Below are 24598 nucleotides of genomic sequence, written 5' to 3'. Positions count from 1 at the left end.
GCCCCATAGATTTTCTATGAGGTTCAGGTCAGGTGAGTTTGCTGGCCAATCAAGCACAGTAATCCCCTGGTCATTGAACCAGGTTTTGGTGCTTTTGGCAGTGTAGGCAGGTGCCAAGTCCTGCTGGAAAATGAAGTCAGCATCTCCATAAAGCTCATCTGCGGAAGGAAATATGAAGTGCTCCAAAATCTCCTGGTAGATGGCTGCATTGACCCTGGTCTTAATGAAGCACAGTGGATCAACACCAGTGGATGACATGGCTCCCCAAATCAACACAGACTGCGGAAACTTCACACTGGACTTCAAGCATCTTGCAGTGTGTCCCTCTCCATTCTTCCTCCATACTCTGGATCCTTGGTTTCCAAATGAGATGCAAAAGTTGCTCTCATCAGAAAAGAAGACTTTGGACCACTGAGCAACAGACCTGGCCTGTTTTTCTTTAGCCTAGGTAAGACACTTCTGATGTTGTTTGTTGTTTATGAGCAGCTTGACAAGAGGAATACGACATTTGAAGCCCATGTCCAGGATCTGTCTGTGTGTGGTGGTTCTTGATGCACTGACTCCAGCCTCAGTCCACTCCTTGTGAAAGTCCCCAACACTTTTGAATGGCCTTTTCCTGACAATCCTCTCCAGGCTGTGGTCATCCCTGCTGCTTGTGCACCTTTTTCTTCCACACTTTCCCCTTCCACATAACTTTCTATTAATGTGCTTTGATACAGCACTTTGGGAACATCCAACTTCTTTTGCAATTACCTTTTGAGGTTTTCCCTCCTTATGGAGATTGTCAATCATGGTTTTCTGCACAACTGTCAGGTCAGCAGTCTTTCCCATGATTGTGATTCCTACTGAACCAGATTGAGAGATATTTAAAGGCTCGGGAGCCCTTTGCAGGTGTTATGGCTTAATTAGCTGATTAGAGTGGGACACTTTGAGCCTAGAATATTGCACCTTTTCACAATATTCTAATTTTCTGAGATTGTGGATTTGGGGTTTTCATGAACTGTAAGCCATAATCATTACAATTATGACAAATCACGGCTTGAACTATCTTGCTTTGCATGTAATGAGTCTATCTCATATATTAGTTTCACCTTTTAAGTTGCATTACTGAAATAAATGAACTTTTGCATGATATTTTAATTTTTTGAGTTTCACCTGTATATTTCTTTTTTTTTTGCATATTTTTTTTATTTTCCATTTCCATAACATCTAATCACATGTATACTATAACATAGCCAATATCATGTTGTATTATTAAGTAATTACATCAATTCCTCCTGCCATCAACTAACAAAAAAAAAAGAAAAAGAAAAAGCAGTTATTGGCTCTTCTGTTCTCCATACACCATATTTATACCTTATCCAACACTTTCTTCCACCTCTCTCCTCCCCCTCTCTACCTCCTTTCTTCCCTCCATCATCCTTTTCTACTCTACTTCCCCTTCCTTTCTCCTTCTCCTCTCTCCCCTTACCACTCCTCCTTATACACCTCATCTTCCCCCTTTTGATAACTTCTGCCCAATGGTAAAACTGAAAAGAGACACTGGCCAGGGTGTGAATCATCCCTAAATATCTAAACAGCAAGACCTAGCAATGTCATTCAGTGGTGTTAGAGGGAAACCAATGGTTTCTTATGCCAAATTCATCACTCTCTGTAGTGCCTTCCTGTCCGCAGCTGTTAAACCAGCATGCCATACTGTTATACAGTATGTGAGGGCATTTTTTACCGTGAACCGATAGAAAGAAGTCATCAGCCATTGTTCCACCTGATTTTTCCACAGGACTCTAAGGAAATGAAGTCTTTGTTGAGCCTTACTAACCACCAGGGACGTGTTGTTTTTCCAGGTGAGATCTTGACTAATGAGCACTCCCAAGAATTTAAAAGAGGAAACCCTCTTCCCTTGGTATACAGTGGGGCAAGTCCCTCTTTGTGCTTCTGGAAATCCAGCACCATCTCCTTTGCCTTGCTAGTATTTAGGTGTAGGTTGTTTTTGAACACCATGTGGATACCTTCCTGACTTCTTCCCTGTCTGCTAATTCGTCCCCTCAAAAAGTCAGCAGTGGTATTACACTCCATTTATGTTACTTTATTTACATTGTAATTGTGCTAGATTCAATTGAATCAAGTAACAGGCTTACCTGGTATATCAAAATAAAAAATATATAATAAAATGCCATAAAGCAAGATAGAAAACAGAATTAATTGAAAGAATAAAATACAATAAAATAAGATAATATTCTAACACTTATATGTACCATATAAACAATACTCAATTCCAAATTAATTTTCAATTAGCAGAGCATGAATTCTTCAGGCTAGAAATATAATAGATTGTGCTATCTGGTGTATAACTGAATTGCTGCATATTATCAACTTTAGTGGTAATGCCCAATTAATTAGTGCTTTGGTCAGAGGTTTTTAAAGAAACCAAGAAAATTACTTGAAGTCTTTAATAGTGAATTCTGAGATTGTTTTACAATACAACATGAATTGATTCAATTTTTATGGTTATTCATTCAGTTGACTATTACAATAAATTGGGAAAGTAAAACATCTCTTTTATTTTATCAATAGTGTTTTAAAATGTAGACTGTATTTCTAAAAAATTACTGCTATAGAAAAGCTGCAAAATCATTTTAAAAGCAGGAAAATTTAATCAAATTTATTTACCATTTGCAAGTTATATTAACAGCTGTTCTCCTAATATATCATTCTTGTCAGAAATGTTGAAAATGGATGCTTATTTTTTCCCCTCCTTAAAATTGTTTGTGTGTATGACATCTTTATGTGTATACACTTGTGAATTTATCAGTTTGGCAAATTTCCAGTTGTGAATTTTTTCCCCCCAACTATGCTTCCTGTGTTCGTAAATTGCTTTCCTGTTGAGGGATTCTTATTGATGCTCCTTTATCTTTTTTCTTTGCTCTGTTCTTTTTTGTTTTGCAAATAATTATATACACATTGCAATTAATAATGCCACAGTGCACATAAAACAAGAATTGGGAGTTAAGAGAGTTTAACAGACATAAAGTATAAGTTCAATAGTCTAAAGCTAATACACTAAGCAATTGCTTGAAGAGTTTCCACGCAACTAACCCTAATCGTCATGCTGACTGTGCAGTTTGGGATACCATCACAAAGGACTTTATCTGAAGCCCAGCAATCGGACACCTTGCTTCACTTTGCGTGCTTGCCAGCGGAGGAGCTGGATAGCCCTTAGGGTAATGCGCAAAAGGTTGCCATGTCTGAAGACCAATTTATAGAGTGAGTCAGTCATCAGGGCCCCAGTTGGATCAGCTTGCTTGAGAGCCATCATGGGGGTATACATAGCATTAGTTTGGTGACGGAAGGATGGCCTGGTCATACAAATGACCTTTAGGACATGCTGCCAAGGGAATCAGAGGATATTCATGTGAGTATTATTTCAAAAGTCAAATAGGAAATTAACTTTGGCCATATCATACAAGAAGAACCTATATAAATTGTTTTATAGGTGGCATCTACCACCAGCTAGGCTAGCCACAATGTACAAAAAACTATCACCTAAATGCTGGAAATGTGATCAAATACCAAACACCTACTACTACATGTGGTGGACATGTAGAAAAGCAAAAGACTACTGACAAAGGATTCTAATGTGGTTGGAAGAAATGACTGGACAGAGACTGGAGTTTAAACCACAACTCTTCCTACTAGGAATTATAAAAGAAGGTCAAAGTAAAGGGTTAACATATTTAACATTACATATCATAACAGCAGCGAGAATAGTTTATGCCCAACAATGGAAGAGTGAGAACATACCTATAGAAAGGGAAATAATAAAGAAAATATTTGACTGTGCAGCAGAGATGGGTTTCTACCAGTTCACGCCTATTCGGTAGAACCGGTTTGTCAAATCTACTGAACTGGTTAGAAGAGGTTCCACCAATGGACCCAGAAAGCAGGCCACACCTACAGAAGAGGTTCCAAAATTTTTTGAAACCCACCACTGCTGTGCAGAATGTGATAGAATGATGTTGGAACTAAAAAATAAAGGAGAGACAGAATACTATGAGATTTGGAATAGATTTCACCAATGGTTGGATTTGAGAAATGGAAGTATGAGCAGAAAAGAACAAGGATGTGTAGATCAAAAGAAAATGTAATATATGTAATATATAATGTAAATGTAAGCATTTAGAAGGGGGTTAAGTTTGTGTATATAATTAGTAATGTATACTGAATACATATGATATTTGTGTTATAGTTTGTTTTGTATGGCAGAGATAATGCCAGTACAGTTCCACAATGCCCGTATTTTAACAATAAAAATATTTTTTATTTTTTTTTAAAGATTATATTTGTGTGAGTATTATTTCAAAAAGAAAGATGATTTCTCTCAATAAAGGAAATGAGGTTCTATGATGTAAATAAACAAGAGTCCCAAGGTATCAGAGAAAAGCATACAACATTTATCAATTTTGTGTGAATGGATAAAAAATTATGTGAATACAACCTCCTTTCACACACATATGCTTACAGATACTCTAAATAGACAGGAGGCAGGGCACAAGGTGTTTAGCTAGTGAGGTGAGATCATGGGGCATCTCTGAATCTTTTGATTCTACAGTATCAGACCCCAAATTAGAAGTTAATATCACCTCCGCTATATCTTCAGGTGTTTGACTCAGGCTGGAGAAGATAGCTTTGGAATTTTTCAGGTAGATCTGAGAAAATATCTCAGCTGTCTCAGGATCTGTCTGGGAATAGTCAGCTTTCTCTGCATCTTCATAGATTTTCATCTCAAACTCAGTCACCACTGGACCAGGCTCTATCAAGCTGACGCTACAAATAAAGCATGAAAAATCATAACAGAAATGGATTTTTAGAAAGTACAACCAGCAGTCCTATTCTGGAGGACATTGGGTACAAAATTTCTGTTCCTCCAGTTTTTCATTTTTGTGAACTAGTCATGTTCATTGGTACTTTCACCAACTCTCTTTAAAATCATTGAATAAGCTGCATAAATCTATTCAATAATACAGATCTTGCATTTATACTGGTCAGAATTCATACTGGAGACTGGAACCAATCAAGTAAGCTTCCCAGAAAAGAATGAAAGTTGCTTGCATTGATTTATTAAGAAAATGTTGAGTTAACTTCTCCAAGACTCAAGAAATGCTGAACTTACAACTCACAGAATTCCAATGTATTTTTGTATTAACTCAATAATTTGGAGGACACCAGGACAAGGAATATCTGTTTAAATAATTTGGAGGACACCAGGACAAGGAATATCTGTTTTAGATTAATAATGTCCCGGTTGAATAGCTTTTAATCAAAATGTGTACAGATGCTAAAGCAGCTTTTTTCTATTTAACAACACTCTGAATTTTCATAGCTGAAGGATTGGGCAAATACAATTATATCTGATCTGGAGGGAAACACATTCCAAAAGCTTATACAGGTAATCCTTGACTTATGACCACAACTGAATCCAAAATTTCTATTGCTAAGCGAGATGTTGTTAAGTGAGTTTTGCTCCATTTTATGACCCTTTGCCACATTTGTTAAATGAATCATTGCAGTTGTTAAGTTAGTAATATGGTTGTTAAGTGAATCTGGTTCCCCATTGACTTAGCTTGTCAGAAGGTCGAAAAAGGTGATCACATGACCCAACACACTGCAAACATCATATATACATGCAAGTTGCCAAGCTTTCAAGTTTTGATCAGATGGCCATGGGGATGCTGCAACGGTTGTGTGAAAAACGATCATAAATCACTTTTCCATTGCCATTGTAACTTCAAATGGTCACTAAACAAACTCTTGTAAGCCAAGGACTATCTGCATAGAGGTTAACCCTGAACTATTTGTAATGATTTTATCTGATCAGCAGCTATGTGATGCTCAGTTAACAGAACAATTTTTTCCACATGTTGCCACCTTTTTCTGCCAAAGATTAAAACCTAAGCCTTTTGCTAGACTATTCCAATGAATGCAGCTGCTTTTCCTGAATGTTTGTTTGTATTCCATTCATTAAAACCTTACAGAAATAAGGACATGGCAAATCCAACTATATTCGAATGGAAGAGGAGTTTATTAGCATCTCTACTACTACCCACTCACAAGATATTAAATCTAAGTGCTTGGATAATAAGGCTTTCGCAGAAGCCTTCAATGGCAAATTTGGATGCAGCGTAGATGTCGTTGAAAATGATGCCTAGAAGACAAAACACAATAGATTATAAGTCATGACCGTATCTCTGTATTTTATTAATTTAGCGTAGGATGGTAAGGTCCAGTTGACTGTTTTCCCCTTTCCAATGCAGTCTATAAAGCGCCAAATAGTTTCACTTGTTGTATAGTTCTCCTTTGAACTGCTGCTTTTCTTTACGCTACTGGTGTGATCAAGCTTGAATTATGTTGGACAAGTTTTTAAAAAGGCCCTGTACCTACTTGGGTGTGTGTTTGTGTGTTGTTGAAGGGGTTTTGCAAGAGAAAATTGAAGTGAATGGCTTCCCACAGCTTTTCTTTTCCCACTTTAATTTCCCAAAGTTTAGAAAAATGCATTTAAAAAGAGTAGAAACCATTGGGCCACCTTGCCTCTGAAAATGCCAACCCACAGTTTCCAGAAAAATATCAAGAAATTTGTTGTCTAAACCATAGACACTAAACTCTGAAGTTCAACGCTTCCCACAAATAACTGATTGTGAAAGCCTATACTAGCTAGAAACATTGCTTCTATCCTTTCAATCAATGGGAAGATATTTTCCCTAACCAAGGGGAAATAACCAAGTTCCTGGGATAATAAATTATCTTGGCTGTCAACAAGATAATAGCTGATTCCTATAACATGCTGAACCAGATACTACCAAACCCTAATCTGATGTATTGTGAAAATCCAACCAGTCCCTGGTATTGGCATTGGTTTTATTTTTATTGTTAATTTTAAAACACACGATCAGGCTGCAAATTCTCATTCATCTGGGTGCCTGAAACTGAGTTTTATGCATTTGAGGAACCAAAGGAACATTTGAAGAGACTAAATATAAAGTGAAAGCAAAATGTGCCTATTGCTTTTACAACAAAGATTTTTGGTCACTCCAATTTGAATATATTTATTATTTTTCAGATAGGCTAAAAATTGCTACTTGCTGTATTATTTACATACCATGATATACCAATCAAAATATATACAAGATTTGTCCCAAACTATAATTATGGAAATAACACAAGTGGATCTATCCAGACAGGATTATATGTACAAAGTATTTATTTTGTAAACATATAAATATTGGTGCATGAATGATCCATGATATATCTATCTCATTCATGATTTTAAATGTTTATGAAATTTGGTAGATAATTTGGAACTTCAACCACATTATTTTCAAATCATAGACCCTCCATCTGATATCTTCGAGGAAACTACTCACAGTTTATTTGCTCATGCTACCTGAAAATTGGTTGTGGTATAATGTACCTGAAGAGTATCATGTTTGGCAAGAAATATTGTCCTAAAAGATATGCATCTAAATGAAATGCCTTATCTGCTGCTCCTAAATTGATTACTATACGGACAATGTAGATAAATTAAAGTCACCTTACCTTGCAAACCCAGGACACTACTGATGACCACAATATGCCCGCTCCTCCTTTTCTTCATGTCTGGCAAAACCTCTTTAATCATCCTTACTACACCAAAGAAGTTGGTTTCCATTATAGCCTTCATCTCTTCAATTGATTGACACTCAATAGGACCAATGGAGCCCAGCCCAGCATTGTTGACTACAAGAAGTAGTTAAGAATTTTGACTGGTTTACCCATTTACCACACAATAAGATAAATCATTACGACATTATTGAACCTTGAAAGTTTGCCACTGGATATTCAAAGCTTTGAGTCAGAAAATATGGATACCATTAACTTTTCCAGTTAATCAGAGATCTGGAGACCTGAGGATTAATAATATTAGGAAGTCTGCAACATCACATGATTATTGTGTTATGATCATCACCAAAAAAACCTCAAGACTCTTGCTCCTTGTGGCAAAGATTAACCAAATGTTCACCAAAACATTCAAAGTAGAGTGTCTGGATACCTGGCAACTGATTATTATTCAATAGTGGTAAAAAACTAGAGTATATGTGAAAGCAGACTTTATGTGCATGGTTTATGTGGGATAGAATGAAAACAAGTATATAAATTTTTATATAAGTTCAACAAGCAAACAGTTAAAACTCCAAATTCTGGGGAAGATCCACCCTCCAAGGAAGTACATCCTCATTTCAGTAACATCCATATGTCCTTAATTTGCTTTGTGCAGTCCTAGCCATTCTTCCCTTTTCCAAAATGTGGCATCTGATTACAAAGTAATGAAATCTTTTAGATTTTAATCCCACCCAGAAATTGGGCTCAGTAGAATCAGACATCAAGAATACATGCCTTCATTTTTCACCCTACATCCTTCCTTTCCATAATATTTCTCAATGGCATTATTGTCTCAGTTCAAATAATGTGATTTATAACTCTTGCCTTATATTTTCTTTGCCTTTTAAAAATACATTTGGCCTATAGTATGTGTTATTAGAGAAAAGTCTATCCCAAATGGCCATTAGATGTGGCTGAAATATTCCATTAGCCATTTTTAAAAGACATAAAATTCCCCGACCCCATTCCTTACTAGCCCTGATGATGTTATTTAGTCTGATACATCTGCAAGAAACCCATCAACCCCAAACAGTACCAAGGACCCCAGGTTCAATCCTGAGCTACAGATGCTCTCTTCTATTAGATATGTCATCATAATGTAGTGTTTGCCTTAAACTGATTATGATTATGGAAGAATAACCTAAGTTTATGATTAACTGTGGCAGTTGTAAAGGAATATTTTTCAGATTCTCCTAATGGCCTATCATAACTCTGCCTCATTCATGATCTTAGTGATTAACTCTCAGGGGGTGGCATCTGCCAATTCATATTTTCTAGTTGAGGCTGCTGCAGGAAAGCCTATTCTCTAATCACAAGCACTTACTTTCCATGGCCATTTTGGTTTGAGCTATAAGAGAAACTGGATACTTGGCTTTCATGGAGGTATCTGTTTAACTGAGTCAGATCCATGCAGGCAATCAGGCAGGCAGGCAGGCAGAATACACATACACACACACAGGTTCATGGGGGTTTGTTGTATGTCCCCCAGAAAGCTGATAAAGATGTGACACTCTGAGTACTCACTGAGGATATCAATATGTCTCTGAGGAATGCTGTTAATGCAGTTGTGGATGGATTTATCATCACAGACATCCAGCTGTTTGACCTCTAGAGTCTGGTTGAGTGCTGTCCCTACGGCTGCTTCCAGCTTTTCTTTCTTGGTAATGTTCCTCATTGTAGCAATCACTAGAAGACAGGTGGTGCTTGGTCATATATTCCTTTCAACTTGGCTGGCCAAATTTGGATTCTTTCCTGTTTTATTCCAAATGGCCAAATGCTTAAAATTTTCTCAAAGTATGTACCCAATAATAAATAGGATTGTCAACTGTATAAATATATGCATGTTAAGTAAACATCAAATTACATAATACGTTAGTATTATCAACTGGTCTTGTAATGTTGCTTTTGATGAGTTCTTCTCATAATTTTTCTCAATCTGGTGTCTTCAGGTTTGCTTTGCAATACATATTTACTTCATATTTAAGTTCTGTAATCTATTTCCAGACTATTCAGTAATAATTACCTGATACCAGAGCTTTTGGAAATGCAAATGTGTTCTTGAGGCATGTGCTCAGAAAACTGAAGCAGACTCCCACCACATACTGAATCTATTTTCTTTGAAGGAAAGATCTATAGCAAAGTTGGCATTTGCTAAACATTGGAAGTTACAGCATGGAACATAATCTATTATGTCTTTGAAAATGCTGGTACGGGACTTACCCTTTGCAATAAGAATGATTATTAGTCTTGGGTGTAAGCCCACTAACATTTGGCATGGGCAAGAAAAGTCTCTCCAGGATCAGGATCAGGATGGTACAGGACTATATGGCCAGCTAGTATATATAACAATCTCAAGGTTCTTCAAATGTAACATTTGTTAATGTAGTAGTATCCAGATATGTTCCCCACAAGGTGCTGGCTGATAAATCAGGAGACTGTGAGTTCTAATCCCACTTTAGGAATGAAAATCAGGTGGGTAACTTTGGGGCATTCACTCTGTCAGTCTAACCCACTTCACAGAGTTGCTGTTTGGAGAAAATAGGAGGAGAAAGGAATATTGTTTATGATCCCAGCCCTGAATTACTTATAAAGTGATAAAGGTGAGATAAAAATGTAATAAATAAATAAAAGCCTGCCTTGGAGAGTACCAATATTCATTTGTAAAAACCAGTTGTTGGTTGCTTTATATCAATGCTACTAAAGGCCCAAGACTTGGATGTTTTATTTTCTCCAGTTGATGAGGCAAATACTCTACTCCCAAAATATCAAAGTATAATTTTATGATCCAAGATATCAATGTCTTGAAGATCATGCAGTGGACATCTGTATTTAAAATTGAAACAATAAAAGGTAACAGCAGCATAAATCAACAGCTTTTTGATCAAGCAGGAATTCTGAGGTAAAATAAATTGCAGCAAATAAATTCTCAAACTTGCATGCTAGAGATCCATAGTTTTTGCCATAAACTATTTTGATCCTAAAGAGGACAAGTCTACAAACTGTAGTTCTTGTATATCTCAAAAACATTTGTATTCTAAATGAGCTGGCAACTTATGCAAACAATTAAATGGAACTACAGAATGTCCATGCAGAGTCACAAGTTGAAGAAATTATTCCTTATACCAACAGTTGTTAAGAAAGTTTAAAGGCAGAAGGGAGAATTCAAAATTTGCAATAGATAGATAAGCAAAGTTTCCATGAAATCGTAGCTTCTAAAATTGTTGTTACGTGCTATTAGAATTCTCATTATTCTATTTGTCAAACACCAGTAATTTAAACTTATTTTAAAATTTTAATCCTTTCTGGCAATGAAATATAGAGGCCAAATAAGAAAAGTGGTTGGCTAAATCTCATCCCAATGGCTAAATCTCATCCCAATATTAATATTTTTACAACTTTCTCCTTTAATACTGTTATCTGAAATGGTGCTCAAATGCAGCTTGTGACCTGTTCATGAATACACAGACAATTACTAGAAAGGAAGTCTGAACTCTGAAAGTCTTCAACATTTACCACAAATCAGTGTTTCCAATACAACAGAGCTTGCCTGTCCTGAACAAATATATTACAATTTATAGAGATGGACTAGGGAACTGAAACTTTTTTTTGAAAGTGAGGTTGCTATTCAGTACTGTGCACTTTTTAACAAATTCTTGTAAAATTTGAGTCCTCATTAGCAATATATTGTGTAATTCATCAAAACCTATTTTATAGAAAACTTGTATTTGTTCCCACTCCCAAATAAATACTCTTATGCCCATTTATATATGTTCACATTTTAATCTGGTTACTTAAGTTATTCTTGTATTAATTACATTTATATTCTGCTTTTATTTTGTGCAATTCAAGGCTAGGTAGGATTCTCGATTAGTATAATACACAGAACTAACCACCAAACATATTTATCATAATTAAGCTGGTATCAGTAACTGTTAAGGTTTTGTAGAAATACTTTTGTTATATCTCTAGTTGGACAGTTAACCATGTTTTGTGAACAGTTACTAAGATCATGTGTATTATTATATAAAACAAGGCCACCCAACATTTGGGGATATTAGACAATGCTGGAATAAAGAGAGCCTTTTTAAAGCTTGCTTGCAAAATGATTGTCCGAAAAGCTGTAACCAGTCACTTAACACTCATATTTTGGAAGGCAAATAAAACTCTCAGCTACAACTACTTAATATTTTGTTTTCTAAGAATGCTTTAGGTATTTTAAGGATGTGAGAGGCATTGCTGGAAATAGTTTACTTTGGCTGATATTTCCTTTGTGTTTCTTCCCTTTGTGTTGCTTTATAACATACCAGCTTTTTAATTAACTTCAGAATAATTGAAAGACAGACAGAATTATAATAAGGCAGGAATATGAATATACAAATATGTGTGTGTGTGTATATGTGTATATATGTATGTATATATGTATGTGTGTATATATACAAATACACATAAACAAACTTAATGAACTTAGTTATCCATGGTTTGCATATACACTATTTACATGCACACACACACACACACACCACAATTTTGAACTCACCTTTGAACCTCCTCTGCTTATCTTTTGCTAGTTTAGCAGCCAAAGCCAGTCCAATGCCAGATGAACAACCTGTTATCAGTACAATTTTAGGAGACATAGTGTCCTATGTGAAGGCGAGAAATGTAGACTCCCCCAAAAGGGACTTTTAAAAATATTTTGAAAAGACTTGAACTTCCTAAAAACTTTGTACCCTTACATCTTCTCCAAAAGGTTCAAAGAGCTTTAAAAAGGCCATCTTAAGACCTAATTGGCTAAAATGTAAACTCTTAATCTCTTGAATTTTGTTAAACTGCAAATGGATTTGCATACAAATCCCACCTAATCAGTTCCAGGATCAGCCACTCGTGATACATGAACAAAACCATGAGACTTGGCAAAGTATTTGGAAAAAAGAAAATGGCATTTCACAATAACCTTTATAGGGCACATTACCCAGCTCGGTTTGTTTGTAGACAAAATATCAAAGAATCATCATAATTAATCTGGAACTTAGCAATCTTTTTTTTGTGATACAATAATTTTTAAAGTGATATTTACTGGATGGTTTTGCAAATGTTATTTAGCTCTTCTCTCTCCAAGGCATCTGGAAAGATCCTGGGCAGCCACATTTAAAAAAAAATAGCAATGAAGGAAGTCTATTTATTGACTTCTCTAACATTTCTGCTGCAGACACTGTTTAGGATAGGAAAATATGAGGATGAAATATTTATACTTAACTAGCTGGATACCCGTGCTTCGCTAGGAAACTATGTGATTGGGCTTAATAAATTGATATTTAAAGCTTGGAAATTAATGAGCAATTAAGGTCGAAAATGCTGTACATTACCCTGTGGAGTTATTGCACACTCTCAACCCACCAGGATTACCAAAAACTTTGTACCCTTACATCTTCTCCAAACGGTTCAAAGGGCTTTAAAAAGGCCATCTTAAGACCTAATTGGCTAAAATGTAAACTCTTAATGTCCTCTACCTCAAGACAGGCAGTCTAATCATGCTGTTACGCAATCTAAGCCCTCCGAAACTGTGCAATGGCACCAGGCTTCAGACTCTGTACAAACACATAATCAAACCCACAATTTTCACAGGCATCAATCAGGGAGAAACCATTTTCATCCCCTGAATTCCTCTGATACCATCAGACTACCATTTCAAGTTCAAACACATACAATTTCCCATTAAGGTGTGCTACGCCATCACCATCAATAAGGCACAGGGACAGACTTTGAAAGTGGCTGGTGTGCATCTGAAGAGCGACTGTTTCCCCCATGGCCAGTTGTATGTAACATGCTCCAGAGTCAGTTCACCTAACACCTGGTCATCCTCCAGCCAGAGAGCAAAACCAGGAATGTTGTTTACAGGGAGGTCCTGAGCAACTCATCTGAGGGAGGAATTGAAAGTCCATGCTATGCAAGTTATTAGCCTGGCTACGTAGATGAAGGCAGTGGTGCTGATGGCATTTAAGTAGAAGGAACAGATTTGTCTGAGCTGAGGAGGTCAGTGTAAGAAGTGAGTTGGGGCTGGGACACTATGCGTGAGAAATTCGGTTCACAATCAGTTGGCTCAGTGTTGGTCAGTGTTGATTGAAGCTCATAAGAGAATATATCTCCTGCCACCTTGAGATCGGATGCACTTCCATAGGTGGAAGGTGTAGACATTTTGATGAGTACTGCTTCTGAGTGAAGGAGTGGAATGTCTGCCAGTTTGAACTGAAGTAACGGAATTTAAGGCAACTGGCAGTTGAAACAGAGTTCTTTTCAGGTGGGGAGGGAGAATAGAATGTCTAACTTCTTAGCATCAGAGCAAGTTAATCTATATATACATATATGTGCCAAATTTCAAGTTTGTAGGCTTTACAGTTCTGGAGATTTCGTGATGAGTGAGTGGATTTGGTGTGTGTGTATATGTGTGTGTGTGTGCGCGCGCGCGCGTGTGCGCATGTGTGTGACATTAGAAATCTGGTGGCTTAGAAACGGAGATACATATTTTTTAACATTCTATAAGGTATCATTGATTATGCATATCAAAGGTTGCAATTAGTTTGTTTGTTTCACAACTTGATTTGAGTAGAAAACCAGCATGAGTATCATAAAAAATAAGATTTATTACCAGCATTTACACATACAAACAACAAAACATCACAATATATACTGGCCTCAAAAAGTAGCAGAAATAAAAGTGTCACAGCCTTCTTGAATCTTCCCTTCTCGTTCCCACAATATTTTAAGCCCTTAACACAAGGAGGGGAAAAAAATACAATTCTTCAAACCTCAATGTCTCACCTGTCACATTAACTAAACTTAACCAAAAACATTTCAATCTTTCTTGCTGTAGGATTCACAATTAGAAGCATTCATGGGCTTTGAGATTCTCAAGAGCCCAAGGCAATTCTGCCTACCAGGCAGCCCATTGTTCTCAGATCTGACAGAGTCACAAGAAATTTCAGGGTAGTCTTTAGACTTAATGTGAGCCTTCCTGCTGTGGATTCTTTCAGGACAGTCCCAAAGATTCTTATCAGATCCTCATAACATTGTAGCCCATTCCTTGAACAGATTGCATTTACTTTCATAAACTGATGCTAGGGAAGAGATTGAACAACAAAAGAACTCCTTTTCTAACAAAGGTGACAGCACCCATAGAATCTTGGGTAGAACCAGACAATAGTTCTTAAGAGAGCTAATAAGAAAAAAATTATCTGCAATACGAATCAGTTCCTACCTCTTACTATTTTTTCTAGTCAGTTAGGATTTTGAAACAATGCATAAGTCTGGCATACACCATCCAGACAATTGGAAATTGGCAATCACATTAGAAAGATTAAATGATCAATGTAGCAAAATTTCTGTAACATGGTGAAAAAGCAAAGTCTGTATTAAAACATACAGAAGGGCACTCAAGAGGTAAAAAAATGTCATATGAAAAAAAAGGCACCAGCCAACAACGTTGTGACTGTTTCCAAACTAAACTACTATACTGTGACCTGAAATCCTTCTTTGATTCTGGAGAGAAAAAAAAAACAACTGAAGGCTTACTGATCAGTAGCCTTATGGGAAGGTTCAAATACTGTTCTTTGTTTCTTATAGAAGTGGCTGAAGGCAAGGTGACAGAGAGGTTGAAAGTCTGAAGTAGGTCCTGATGTATCCATTTCAAAAGGACCTACATATAAGCCTTAGCCAATGGTAATTCGGGGCCCAGGAATGGCCAATGGATGACGGTTTATCATAAGGCAACACATGTGCAATAGTGCTTCAGCTTGCAAGGCAGGATGCCACGGTTGATTTGGTGAAATTCCACTAGTTGAATCAAGTCAGCAAAACGTGTCTGGCCATCATCCATAGTATAGTACAGGCGTCCTTCTTCTTCACACTGAAAGGCATAAAAATTAGAAAATATTGGCATAGAAATAGAGGCAAAAGAAAACAGAAGTGGAAGGTGATATCAGGCTCCGTCTCAAGAATTAATCTCAGGCAGAAGTGGTCCACCCCATCCCTGCCAATTTTTGCTCTCCAGTAACAGTGCTTGCAGAAGTTGATCTGAGTACAGTACAACATCTTTTTTTTTCTAGAAAGTAAACACCAGAGGAATTACACATCTCCCAAGAATTCCTTATGCATGACTGTTTAGCTCTGCTGATGTGACAAAACAGATGAACTGCAGATAATTTTTTCCCTGCTTTGTTGCTTTCATATTTCCCAACAATGAATTGGAATTTAATCTTGTCACATATTTATGTTCTGTTTGATCAGATTCTGCATATATTTGGTTTCCCTAAACATAGATAACCCTGAGCTAACTAGCAGTTGGGAGTTGTATGCTCTATCAATTCCTTATACATCCACAAATGCAGATTAAAGTAGATTATGTTTTTAACTGGTTTTTTTTCTAACATGCCGTAAATATAGCTAAAAGAGACTAGGAGGAATGATATTAAATAGAAGTCATCTTTGTGGAAGGTAAAATACAACAGAAATGCATACATCCTAGCATACTGAAGCAACAGTAATTTAAGTAAGAAACCAAGAAAAATTCCTGCTTTGCATTTGTACACCATCCTGCCTACATCCTGTAGGCAGGATGGATAAAAGCAGCTCAGTCAGTTTCACTGTTCACTTACCGGAAGTATCAGATAGTGCTTCACTTTTTGCGTATGACTAAGGGACAAGACAAAGCCTTTGGGATTCCGCTGGCTTTCACGCACCAGGAATAACCTGCAGTTAATAAGACCCCAAACAAGGGTTAGTTTTCACCACACAGAAACCATAGCTGCTCCCCTTACAATTCATGCTATTGCAATGGTTGCAAATTATACATATTTGAATTATTTTGTCTCTTCTAATACTAATCTCTTCCAGATGTATACAGATTGCAGATCTGAGAATTACAAATGTTCTAACCCAGCTAAAGGACCATATTATAGAAAGCTACTAGAATGAATTTATCTGCAGAATTGGGAGATGCAACACTGCCCAAGTACTTGGACAGATGGTGATTCCTTTTCCTTGAAAGTCAAAGCCTAACAAAACTTCTGGTGGCTATGAAGGTGAAGAAAAGTGACTGCTAAGTTTACTTGCTTGCCTTTCCCAGAACAGAAATACCTTTTTCTACTCTCTTACTATGTTCTTATGGGATAATTTCAGGTACATCAATCTCTCTCTCCATCCTGGCCAATTTCTACAGCTCTACATCTGAATATAGTAATATAAGTCTGTCAAGAACTAATATAATCAGTATTAATATTATGAACTGGAATGTTACTCAAGCAACATACCCATCCACAAGTCCTTGTTGAACTATAAGGCGCTGGGTATCTTCTCTAGAAATATGACCATGGAACCAGGGTTGAGTTTTGTGGATGGCTGGAAGGAAGGAAGGAAGGAAGGAAGGAGAAAAAAGAAATGAAAGAAAAAGAAATAAACAACAAAAAGGAAAGAAAGAAAAGATTTTTTTAGAAGCAAAGCATTAAAAAATATTCACAAAGAACTTCAAGTGCAAACATTAACTTCTACAATGAAGAATATTAAAGATCATGATTGAAGGATCCCTTTTTTGTGAAATGTGAATGTTGAGCTGCTGAGAATAAATTGGAGCTGACTAACAGGGAAGAATAATAAATCAATAATCTGTCAGGAACTAATATAATCAGTATGAAATCCAATTAAATTAAATTGAAGTTTAATTAATGGGAAATTCTTTCATTTATATCTCTCTTCATTTCCATTCTTCTTTACAGCATCATGTTATCTACCATGCTGTCAACCAACATTTCACAACTTTCAGTCTTTATCTGCAAATAAATAGATTGTAAAAACCATCCATCACACATGATTTTCTTATATATGGGACTATTATGGTACTGCAGATTTCCCTATTAAAGAAGTTGTACAAAATAATGTTGGATACTATTTCTAAGACACCTTCCCATTTTGTCATAAATTGATAAAAGCAAGATATTAATATTATAAATGTAAATATTCTATGATAATTTTGAATAGTACACTGTTTTAGCTATTTTGCTACTAGGGACAAGTAGAGAAGGACAATTAGTGCACCCTCAGAAGCATTTTATTGTTGCCCTGTCTTATAATTTTCTACAGGCCAGTACAATAATCAAATACTGAAACAGTTCAACTGTACTTCAGTTAAACAGTTCAGATAAATACAGCTGTAATTCAATTTTGTCCTGTCTACTGTGTTTCAAGATAGTGAACTGGAGTTCCATTTTAAAAAAAGTAATGCTGATTGTATTGTGGGTTCAGATGAACACTATAGACGATGTCTTTATTAGAGCAAATGCCATAAGAAAGAGCATTATTTTTCCCTGCTCTATCACTAGGCTTCATTCATCCCTTAATTTGCTACCCACAACACCAATCAGGTCTTCAACTAATGTTGCAGTTATGAAACAAGGCTACATATCAAGTCTTTGGGACAGGCACTTACCAGCACTGAATGGACAACTCTGGAATGCAGTGGGCAAGCTGTATCGCTGTGATGTCTTCTTCTGCAGCATAGAAAAAATAAAATCAGAGGTTGTTCAAGTGTTTTAACTTTGCCATCATATCAGACAATTAACATCAGTAATTGTCCTGGATAATTGCCATACACTTTTTGACCAATTCCAGTGAGCAACTATATAAACATTTTACAAAAATTGCTGTCCTAAATTTACTATATACTGTAGAGTGGGAGTTTCTTCAGAGAAAATGTTGAGATTGGACTATAAACTTCCGTGGAGAAGGATATTCATTTGACAAAGCCTGCTCAGTTTCACAGAAGCCAGATAGTATGCTAAATGAGTTGATTTTTGTGTTGCCTTAAATTATTTCAGATTTACTTGTCTAATAATGTTCTTGTATCACCAAAGGAATAAATGTGTTCAGGAATATCAATATTGCACTTTTTTTGCTTGGCATAAAGAGAAAAGGAAATAAGGAGGGAAATAATGGGATGCTAAATGTGTTTGCAACTGGAGGTTAGCTCAGTTGTGCTGTTGTCCATGTGGGTTGGGAGTATTTTGGGGTGCAAATGGGGCCATTGTTTTATTTATGAGCTCTGTGAATGGTGCTTGTGGGTTTTCTGCTTTTCATGCCTGTACACCACTCAGACTCATCTATGGGAGATGAGCAGCTGCATAACACATACATACATACATACATACATACATACATACATACATACATACATACACGCGCACGCACACGCACACACACACACACACAAACACAAAAACAGGAATTTTAAACAAATAATGAACATTACTGTGCGTTTGGTTCAGGTTACTTGTTAATAAAAATGGAAGCCTGATGGTGTTTAAAATCTTTGTTAATCCAATAATTACTTTGTTTAATTAGTAGATCAGGCTCCAAGGCACTCCAATGTCAGGCTTTTAGGCTTCAATTCTGCACATCCTTGCCGTTTGCCCTAAACTCTTAATTTCTTTTCTAGCAGTCATCCAAGACTGGCCTCACAAATGGATGCTACTTCCTGTACTTAGGATGACTGCAGCTGTTATGGCACATTTGTTTCCTAAAGACACTTTGAGTTTATTCACACATAGCTACACATACAGTACACTCACAGTTTGGCTACAATGAAATACGGTGAGTTTTGGCCAAATGTATTGTAGAGACTGCTATTTCCTTAACATGTTCAATAAAGCCTTAGTAAGACTTTAGTAAGTCTTAATATATTTTAACTTTTTGGACATGTTATAATATCACAGTAACTGGGTTTTGCTATTCCAAGTTTAAAGATTAAATATATTATGTCAACCCTGTTAATCTGTTGCCACCATAGATTAACCCAGCTGTCTTTCTGTAACATTTCTGTATTAATGTCCCTGAAATTCTAAGTAAGAAATAAATAGTAGACTTACCCTCCATGCCCGAGCTTCCTCCAGAGCTACAGTCAGTGCTTCATTGGGGTTTTCAATCACGCGCCCTGTACAACCCGAAAAGTCCATGGCCACGAGTGTATTATCAGACACGCTCCGCTAGTGGATTTTTAAAACAGAGTTTAGTAATTGCTCTCTTCAGTAGTACATAATCAGTTCCCACTGGCAGCATGGTAAGGTGAGCATAATTTAGTAGCTTTAAAGATTTACAAAAATCTTTAAAGAAAAGGAGGGAGTTAGCAAGTTAGCAAGTTTTGGTAACACATTTCAAAATTCTAAGGTTTATTTAAATATACATTTAAGCTTCTTTTCTTAAAAAAAACTTCTGAGGAATAAAATAAATGACTGCACACACACAAAAGAATATAAGAAAATACATAGTAGATAGAACTTAAAATTGTAGACAGATTTTACAATTGACATAAAATTTAAAATTGTTTCATTATTTCAATGATTAAATAATATACCGAAAATTACATCATCTTCAGAAATAAAATTTAAAAAGTGTTTACACCATCTAAGAGGGACATTAGTAAATACAATCCTTTTTGCATTTTCAGGTCATCAAAAGGAAATCATTTCTTGAACATGCTATGGATATTTTGACATAGACAACAAATTTGATGTTTTTCACACTTAGGAACAAACTAGGGTTGCAATAGTGGTGAATATCTGTAGCTCGGGTGTAGGATGAGGGTGAAGGTTCTAGCTGAAAACTAACAGAGGTTCAGAATTCATGTCAGCAAGTTTTCAACAGTGGTTGGGACACTTAGGAATAAAACAGACGCAGAAATCCGTTTATAACAGCTGAGAATGGTGTAGCTGAGAGCTGGAATGGAGTCTTACAAGCAATGAAGGATCGAGCAGGTCATAGTGGGGTGAAACCATGTTGACTGCTAATTATTTAATCAATAGACTGTGGAGTTCCTCAATTAATGATACTCCATATGCAGTGTTATATGGGATAAAGCTATCTCTGGCACATTTAAGGGTGTTTGGAAGCAATGCATGGGTGCATATTCCAAAAGCAATCAGGAGAAAAAGTCAACCAAAGGTTAGATAGCTCAGGTTTATGTAAGCAGTAATTATAAAGGTTCCATTGTGTAAATGTAGTTTGACAACTTGTCTGAAAATTATCTCAATTTTGTTACTCTTGAAATGGATGTTATCCATTTATAGACCAGTATTTATATGTTCATGCTTTAAAAAAAAAAAAAACCAAAGCTAACATATTGATCACTACTGAATTGCACAGGAAACTGAGCAGAAGAAATACAGTTGAGATCTGGTGAAGTACAACCATTCCTTAATTAGTGACTATCTTGGTTAGCGACAATGAAATGAAATGTATTACACTATATATTTTGACAGTAGTAAGAAACTCATTTTCACAAACTCATTTGTGCTTATATGACCAAATTTCATGTCCTGACAACATCATACACAGGAGTAAGAATAATACTGGCATAGAGACAACTTTATCTGAATGAGAGAGAAACAATCAGTAATCTTTGCAGTGTGCTTCTATCTTGGTCATTATTTTTAGTTAATGACCATTTTGCTTACCAACTTGGTCACTAGAATTCAAGTCGCTGAACAGGAAGTGGTTATGTGAAATTAATACATCTGCAGAAAATTTTCCCATTTAAAATTAACTCTAAAAAGGGTTTCATCCACTCAGGAAATATAAGCTTATATGATGAAGGTATTTCTAAAATGCCTACACCCCCATAAGCTATCAAAATGTTCACCCAAATAATAAAAACAAGTGATTTGTTATCAGACTACTTACCAGGGGCACAGTGCCAAACCAAGATGGTTCCTTTTGGCGTGTCTGACATTGCTGGTAGTTTCTATAGAGCTGTACACCATACTGAGGAAAGATTTATAGTTGTTAATATGTAACGAGCAACTCCAGCCAATGTAACTTTCTATGGCTAAAAGTGACAAGCTTGACAATACTATACATTACTACCATAATAAACCATCTTTTCTCTAGAAATCATAGTACTGAGACTATGCAAATTATTAAGCTACCAAATGCAATTGGAGATCAGCAATATAGCAATACAGCAGACAAGATTTGAAGGTTGGTGTGGTCAGAGCTGAAAATCCTATGTCAAGCTAAATATTACTGAAATGCAACCTTTTTATAAAGGAAAAATTCAACTTCTGAACCAGGATTGCAATAAAGGAGGAAGAGGGAACTTCTCTTTCCTTCCCATTTGGAGGAAGATGTTTTCCTAGAAGTTTCTATTTACATTGAAATAAATTTCCTATTATCTCCAGTGTCAAACCAAATAGCACCTTAAAGAGACGAAAGGCAGCCATCCAGCATGTGCGACTTTGTTCATCTTCACAGCAAAAGAGCTTCAGTCCTTTGAGTCCACTACGTGCCTTATGTGGCTTTAAGAGAAAAGAAAAGCACAACATGACAACTTTGGCAAGACCTTCCTCTTCCATATCTGAAAAAAATTCTACATGAGTTTGGTCTAGTTTCAATTATCGTCCTAAATGGAAGAAAACATTTAAGAAAATTAAGTAATGTGTCAAAAGCAGGCTCTTAGATGCCCAAAATACATATCCATAGGGTGTTTTGCTCTTGATTTACTTTTTGAGTTTGTTCATTTTCATCAGCCTTTAAAGATAGTTCTGTTCTTTTTATATTGGGCTTATCAAGAAAATTAAGTTATTCCTAGTTGAAACTTCAAAGTGGATGAATTTGGGCCCAGGATTTTTTCCCCCTATAATATGGAACCATGTTTAGGTAAATGGCTTAGGGAGAAACATTTTGAGTGACCGCCAACTATTAGGATGGAAATTTTTAAAATACATTCAGAAGAGAAATGTGCCTTCAATTTAAATTTGAAAAGTATCACCAGTTTTTAAATATTGGTTAGCATTCTAAATTTTATTTGTAGAGTTTCAAGTTCAGGTTTATTATAATAGTTGAGAAATGTTTTGTACAAACATAACATACATACATAAAATTATAAAATACAAAGAAATTAAAAGCCAATTGAAAAGATAAAATAGATACACAAACTGTGTAAAAAGAGTTTAAAAGCAAACCTTTAGATACTAAAAACAGAATGAAACATTAAAAGAAAATTATTATTATATATTTTCATGCCCTTCTTAGCTCAATTATTAATATGCTATTAATAATAGCATATTAATACAATATAGTTACTTGAGTATTGAGAGTTTAATTAAGAACCCTTAAAATATTAATAAAAATTTTATAAACCACAACTTTCAAAAGAATCAAAGGTTAGAGTCATATATTGATTTACTGATTGGAGAACAATACTCATTGTGCCTTTTACTTGAATCTTAATATTTAATTCTATAGATATTTTAAATGAGCCTGATCATTTAAAATTAAAGTTAAAGAGAGATTAAAGGGATTAAAGGTGTAATGAACCCAAGATTAATTCTCACTTGTCTTACCTTGATACAAAAGCCATACTCGGTGGGTGTATTATATTGTTTTTTGCCTTGGGTTATATAATAGATGACTGATTCATTTATGTCAACACAATACTGTAAATGCCGGGGGTCCTAGAATAAGGGAGGCCAGAAAACGATTTTACTTCATACCAATTGAATCTGGGGTTCTAGATATATTCTGTATATTCTACCTATGTATGATTTGATATGGACAAGAATTGTCCATATGGACAAATGAATTTAACATCTGATGCAAAAGTCAGAATCCTACTAAATTAAAAGATTTATTTTCTTTGTCCAGAAAAAAATAGCTTTCATAACTACTAAAAAAAATAAAAAATATAGACCAGGACTATCATTTAATTGTTTTGTGTAGTTCCTATCCCAGTTCCCTAAAAAGAAAATATTCACACGTCCATAACGCATATGTTTTTAATTTCTGAACAGACACAGCATAGCAGTCAAGAAACATTCATGTCACCAGTTCCTTGAATTCACCAGTAGATTTTAGAAATGTGGGAATAATAATATTGAATATTTCAAACAGGGGTATAAGGATTACTGAGAAGCCACAGACCAAATATATCATTATCAAAGATGAAAGTTATTATGTATCTTATTTTATTTGGGCTTAAACATATTTTACCTTCAGTGAATTCCAGAAATCCATAAAATTTGAGAAGTATACCGTACATTTTACTTTTATTTGTCTCTGATTTGTATGACAGTTTCCACTTGGGCATATCAGATCACTAGGTTCTGCTATCAAGCTTTACACAAACACTATTCTTCTAAATGTTGCTGAGGCCTAATCCCAATTGCTGTTTTCCTTTCTAGGAAAACTTGCAATACACTCTCAGAACTGTTGTCCATAGCAAAACAAAAAAAACAAAAACCAAGCGTGTTCCTCCATTACATCTTGCACTCACAAACTTACTTTTGACATGCCTTTCGTTGAGTAATAGAGCCCAGAACGGCGCAGAGAAAAGTAAAATCTTTTCCAGGCTTTGCGCCCAACTTCCTTCAGATGCAGGAATCCTTGGATTTCAGGGCAGCTTCCTGAATTTAGAACATTCTGAAAAAAATGGGAATTAAAGATTCAGGCTGTATTATAAATTTGCTGGTAGTTTTCCTTAATAAGGGCTCTAATTGCTTCCTTTTGAGTTGTGGGGAATTATGGGAGGAGGAAAAGTTATAGCAGAAGTTCTGTGTTGCATGATTTAGATTCTGAGCATGCAGCTCTGGGAATGAGAGACCTTTCTAAAATACTGTACCTGTTGTTTGCTGAGCTTAGTTTTCTTCTTGTAAATGTTTCATAACCAAACTAGGCAATATCATTGGTACTTTGACACAAGGGAGTCTGGTTTGTTTTATTTTATCCTTAAAACTTCTTAAAAGACGCTTTCATTATCAAAAAAACTACAGTGGTAACTTGGTACTCATTGCTAATTCATTCTGGGTGGAGCATCAAGTACTAAAAATGATGAGTACCAAGCAAACCATGTGACTTAACACATGACCCTTTG

General features: G+C 35.8%; 2 protein-coding genes across 5 annotated transcripts in view; both read right to left on the bottom strand.

The window, feature by feature from the left end:
• Positions 1 to 3023: 3023 nt before the first annotated feature.
• On the bottom strand, positions 3024 to 12484 carry LOC116522948 (retinol dehydrogenase 8-like). Its single transcript, XM_032238065.1, has 6 exons — positions 12230 to 12484; positions 9217 to 9378; positions 7591 to 7770; positions 6109 to 6202; positions 4641 to 4824; positions 3024 to 3385 (listed from the first exon to the last, which is right to left on the bottom strand). The coding sequence occupies exons 1-6, from the start codon at positions 12324 to 12326 to the stop codon at positions 3146 to 3148; spliced, it is 957 nt and encodes a 318-aa protein (XP_032093956.1). The 5' UTR covers positions 12327 to 12484; the 3' UTR covers positions 3024 to 3145.
• A 1826-nt stretch (positions 12485 to 14310) lies between these two features.
• GRB7 (growth factor receptor bound protein 7) overlaps positions 14311 to 24598 on the bottom strand; it is a 53396-nt gene continuing 43108 nt past the window's right edge. For all 4 annotated transcript variants that reach the window (XM_032238143.1, XM_032238144.1, XM_032238142.1 and 1 more), the window contains 9 exons: positions 24010 to 24147; positions 23073 to 23183; positions 21927 to 22025; positions 21412 to 21492; positions 19602 to 19718; positions 18167 to 18227; positions 16995 to 17082; positions 16341 to 16434; positions 14311 to 15592 (listed from right to left, as the gene is read on the bottom strand). In XM_032238143.1, coding sequence (XP_032094034.1) covers positions 15446 to 15592; positions 16341 to 16434; positions 16995 to 17082; positions 18167 to 18227; positions 19602 to 19718; positions 21412 to 21492; positions 21927 to 22025; positions 23073 to 23183; positions 24010 to 24147 — 936 coding nt within the window. In that variant the 3' untranslated portion in view covers positions 14311 to 15445. The remainder of the gene's footprint in view (positions 15593 to 16340; positions 16435 to 16994; positions 17083 to 18166; positions 18228 to 19601; positions 19719 to 21411; positions 21493 to 21926; positions 22026 to 23072; positions 23184 to 24009; positions 24148 to 24598) is intronic.

Source organism: Thamnophis elegans, chromosome Z (assembly GCF_009769535.1).
Source record: "Thamnophis elegans isolate rThaEle1 chromosome Z, rThaEle1.pri, whole genome shotgun sequence".
In the NCBI taxonomy this organism is placed as follows: Eukaryota; Metazoa; Chordata; class Lepidosauria; order Squamata; family Colubridae; genus Thamnophis; species Thamnophis elegans.
This window is presented reverse-complemented; position numbering and strand designations above follow the sequence as displayed.

Bases quoted from the DNA above. Each gene is read 5' to 3' on its own strand.
- LOC116522948 (XM_032238065.1), bottom strand. From the start codon at position 12,326: ATGTCTCCTAAAATTGTACTGATAACAGGTTGTTCATCTGGCATTGGA. The intron at 7,771-9,216 runs GTGAGTACTCAG...TACTTCTTGTAG, and splicing joins GAGACATATTGATATCCTCA to TCAACAATGCTGGGCTGGGC. The intron at 4,825-6,108 runs GTGAGTGGGTAG...CTTTATTTGTAG, and splicing joins GCACTTAGATTTAATATCTT to CGTCAGCTTGATAGAGCCTG.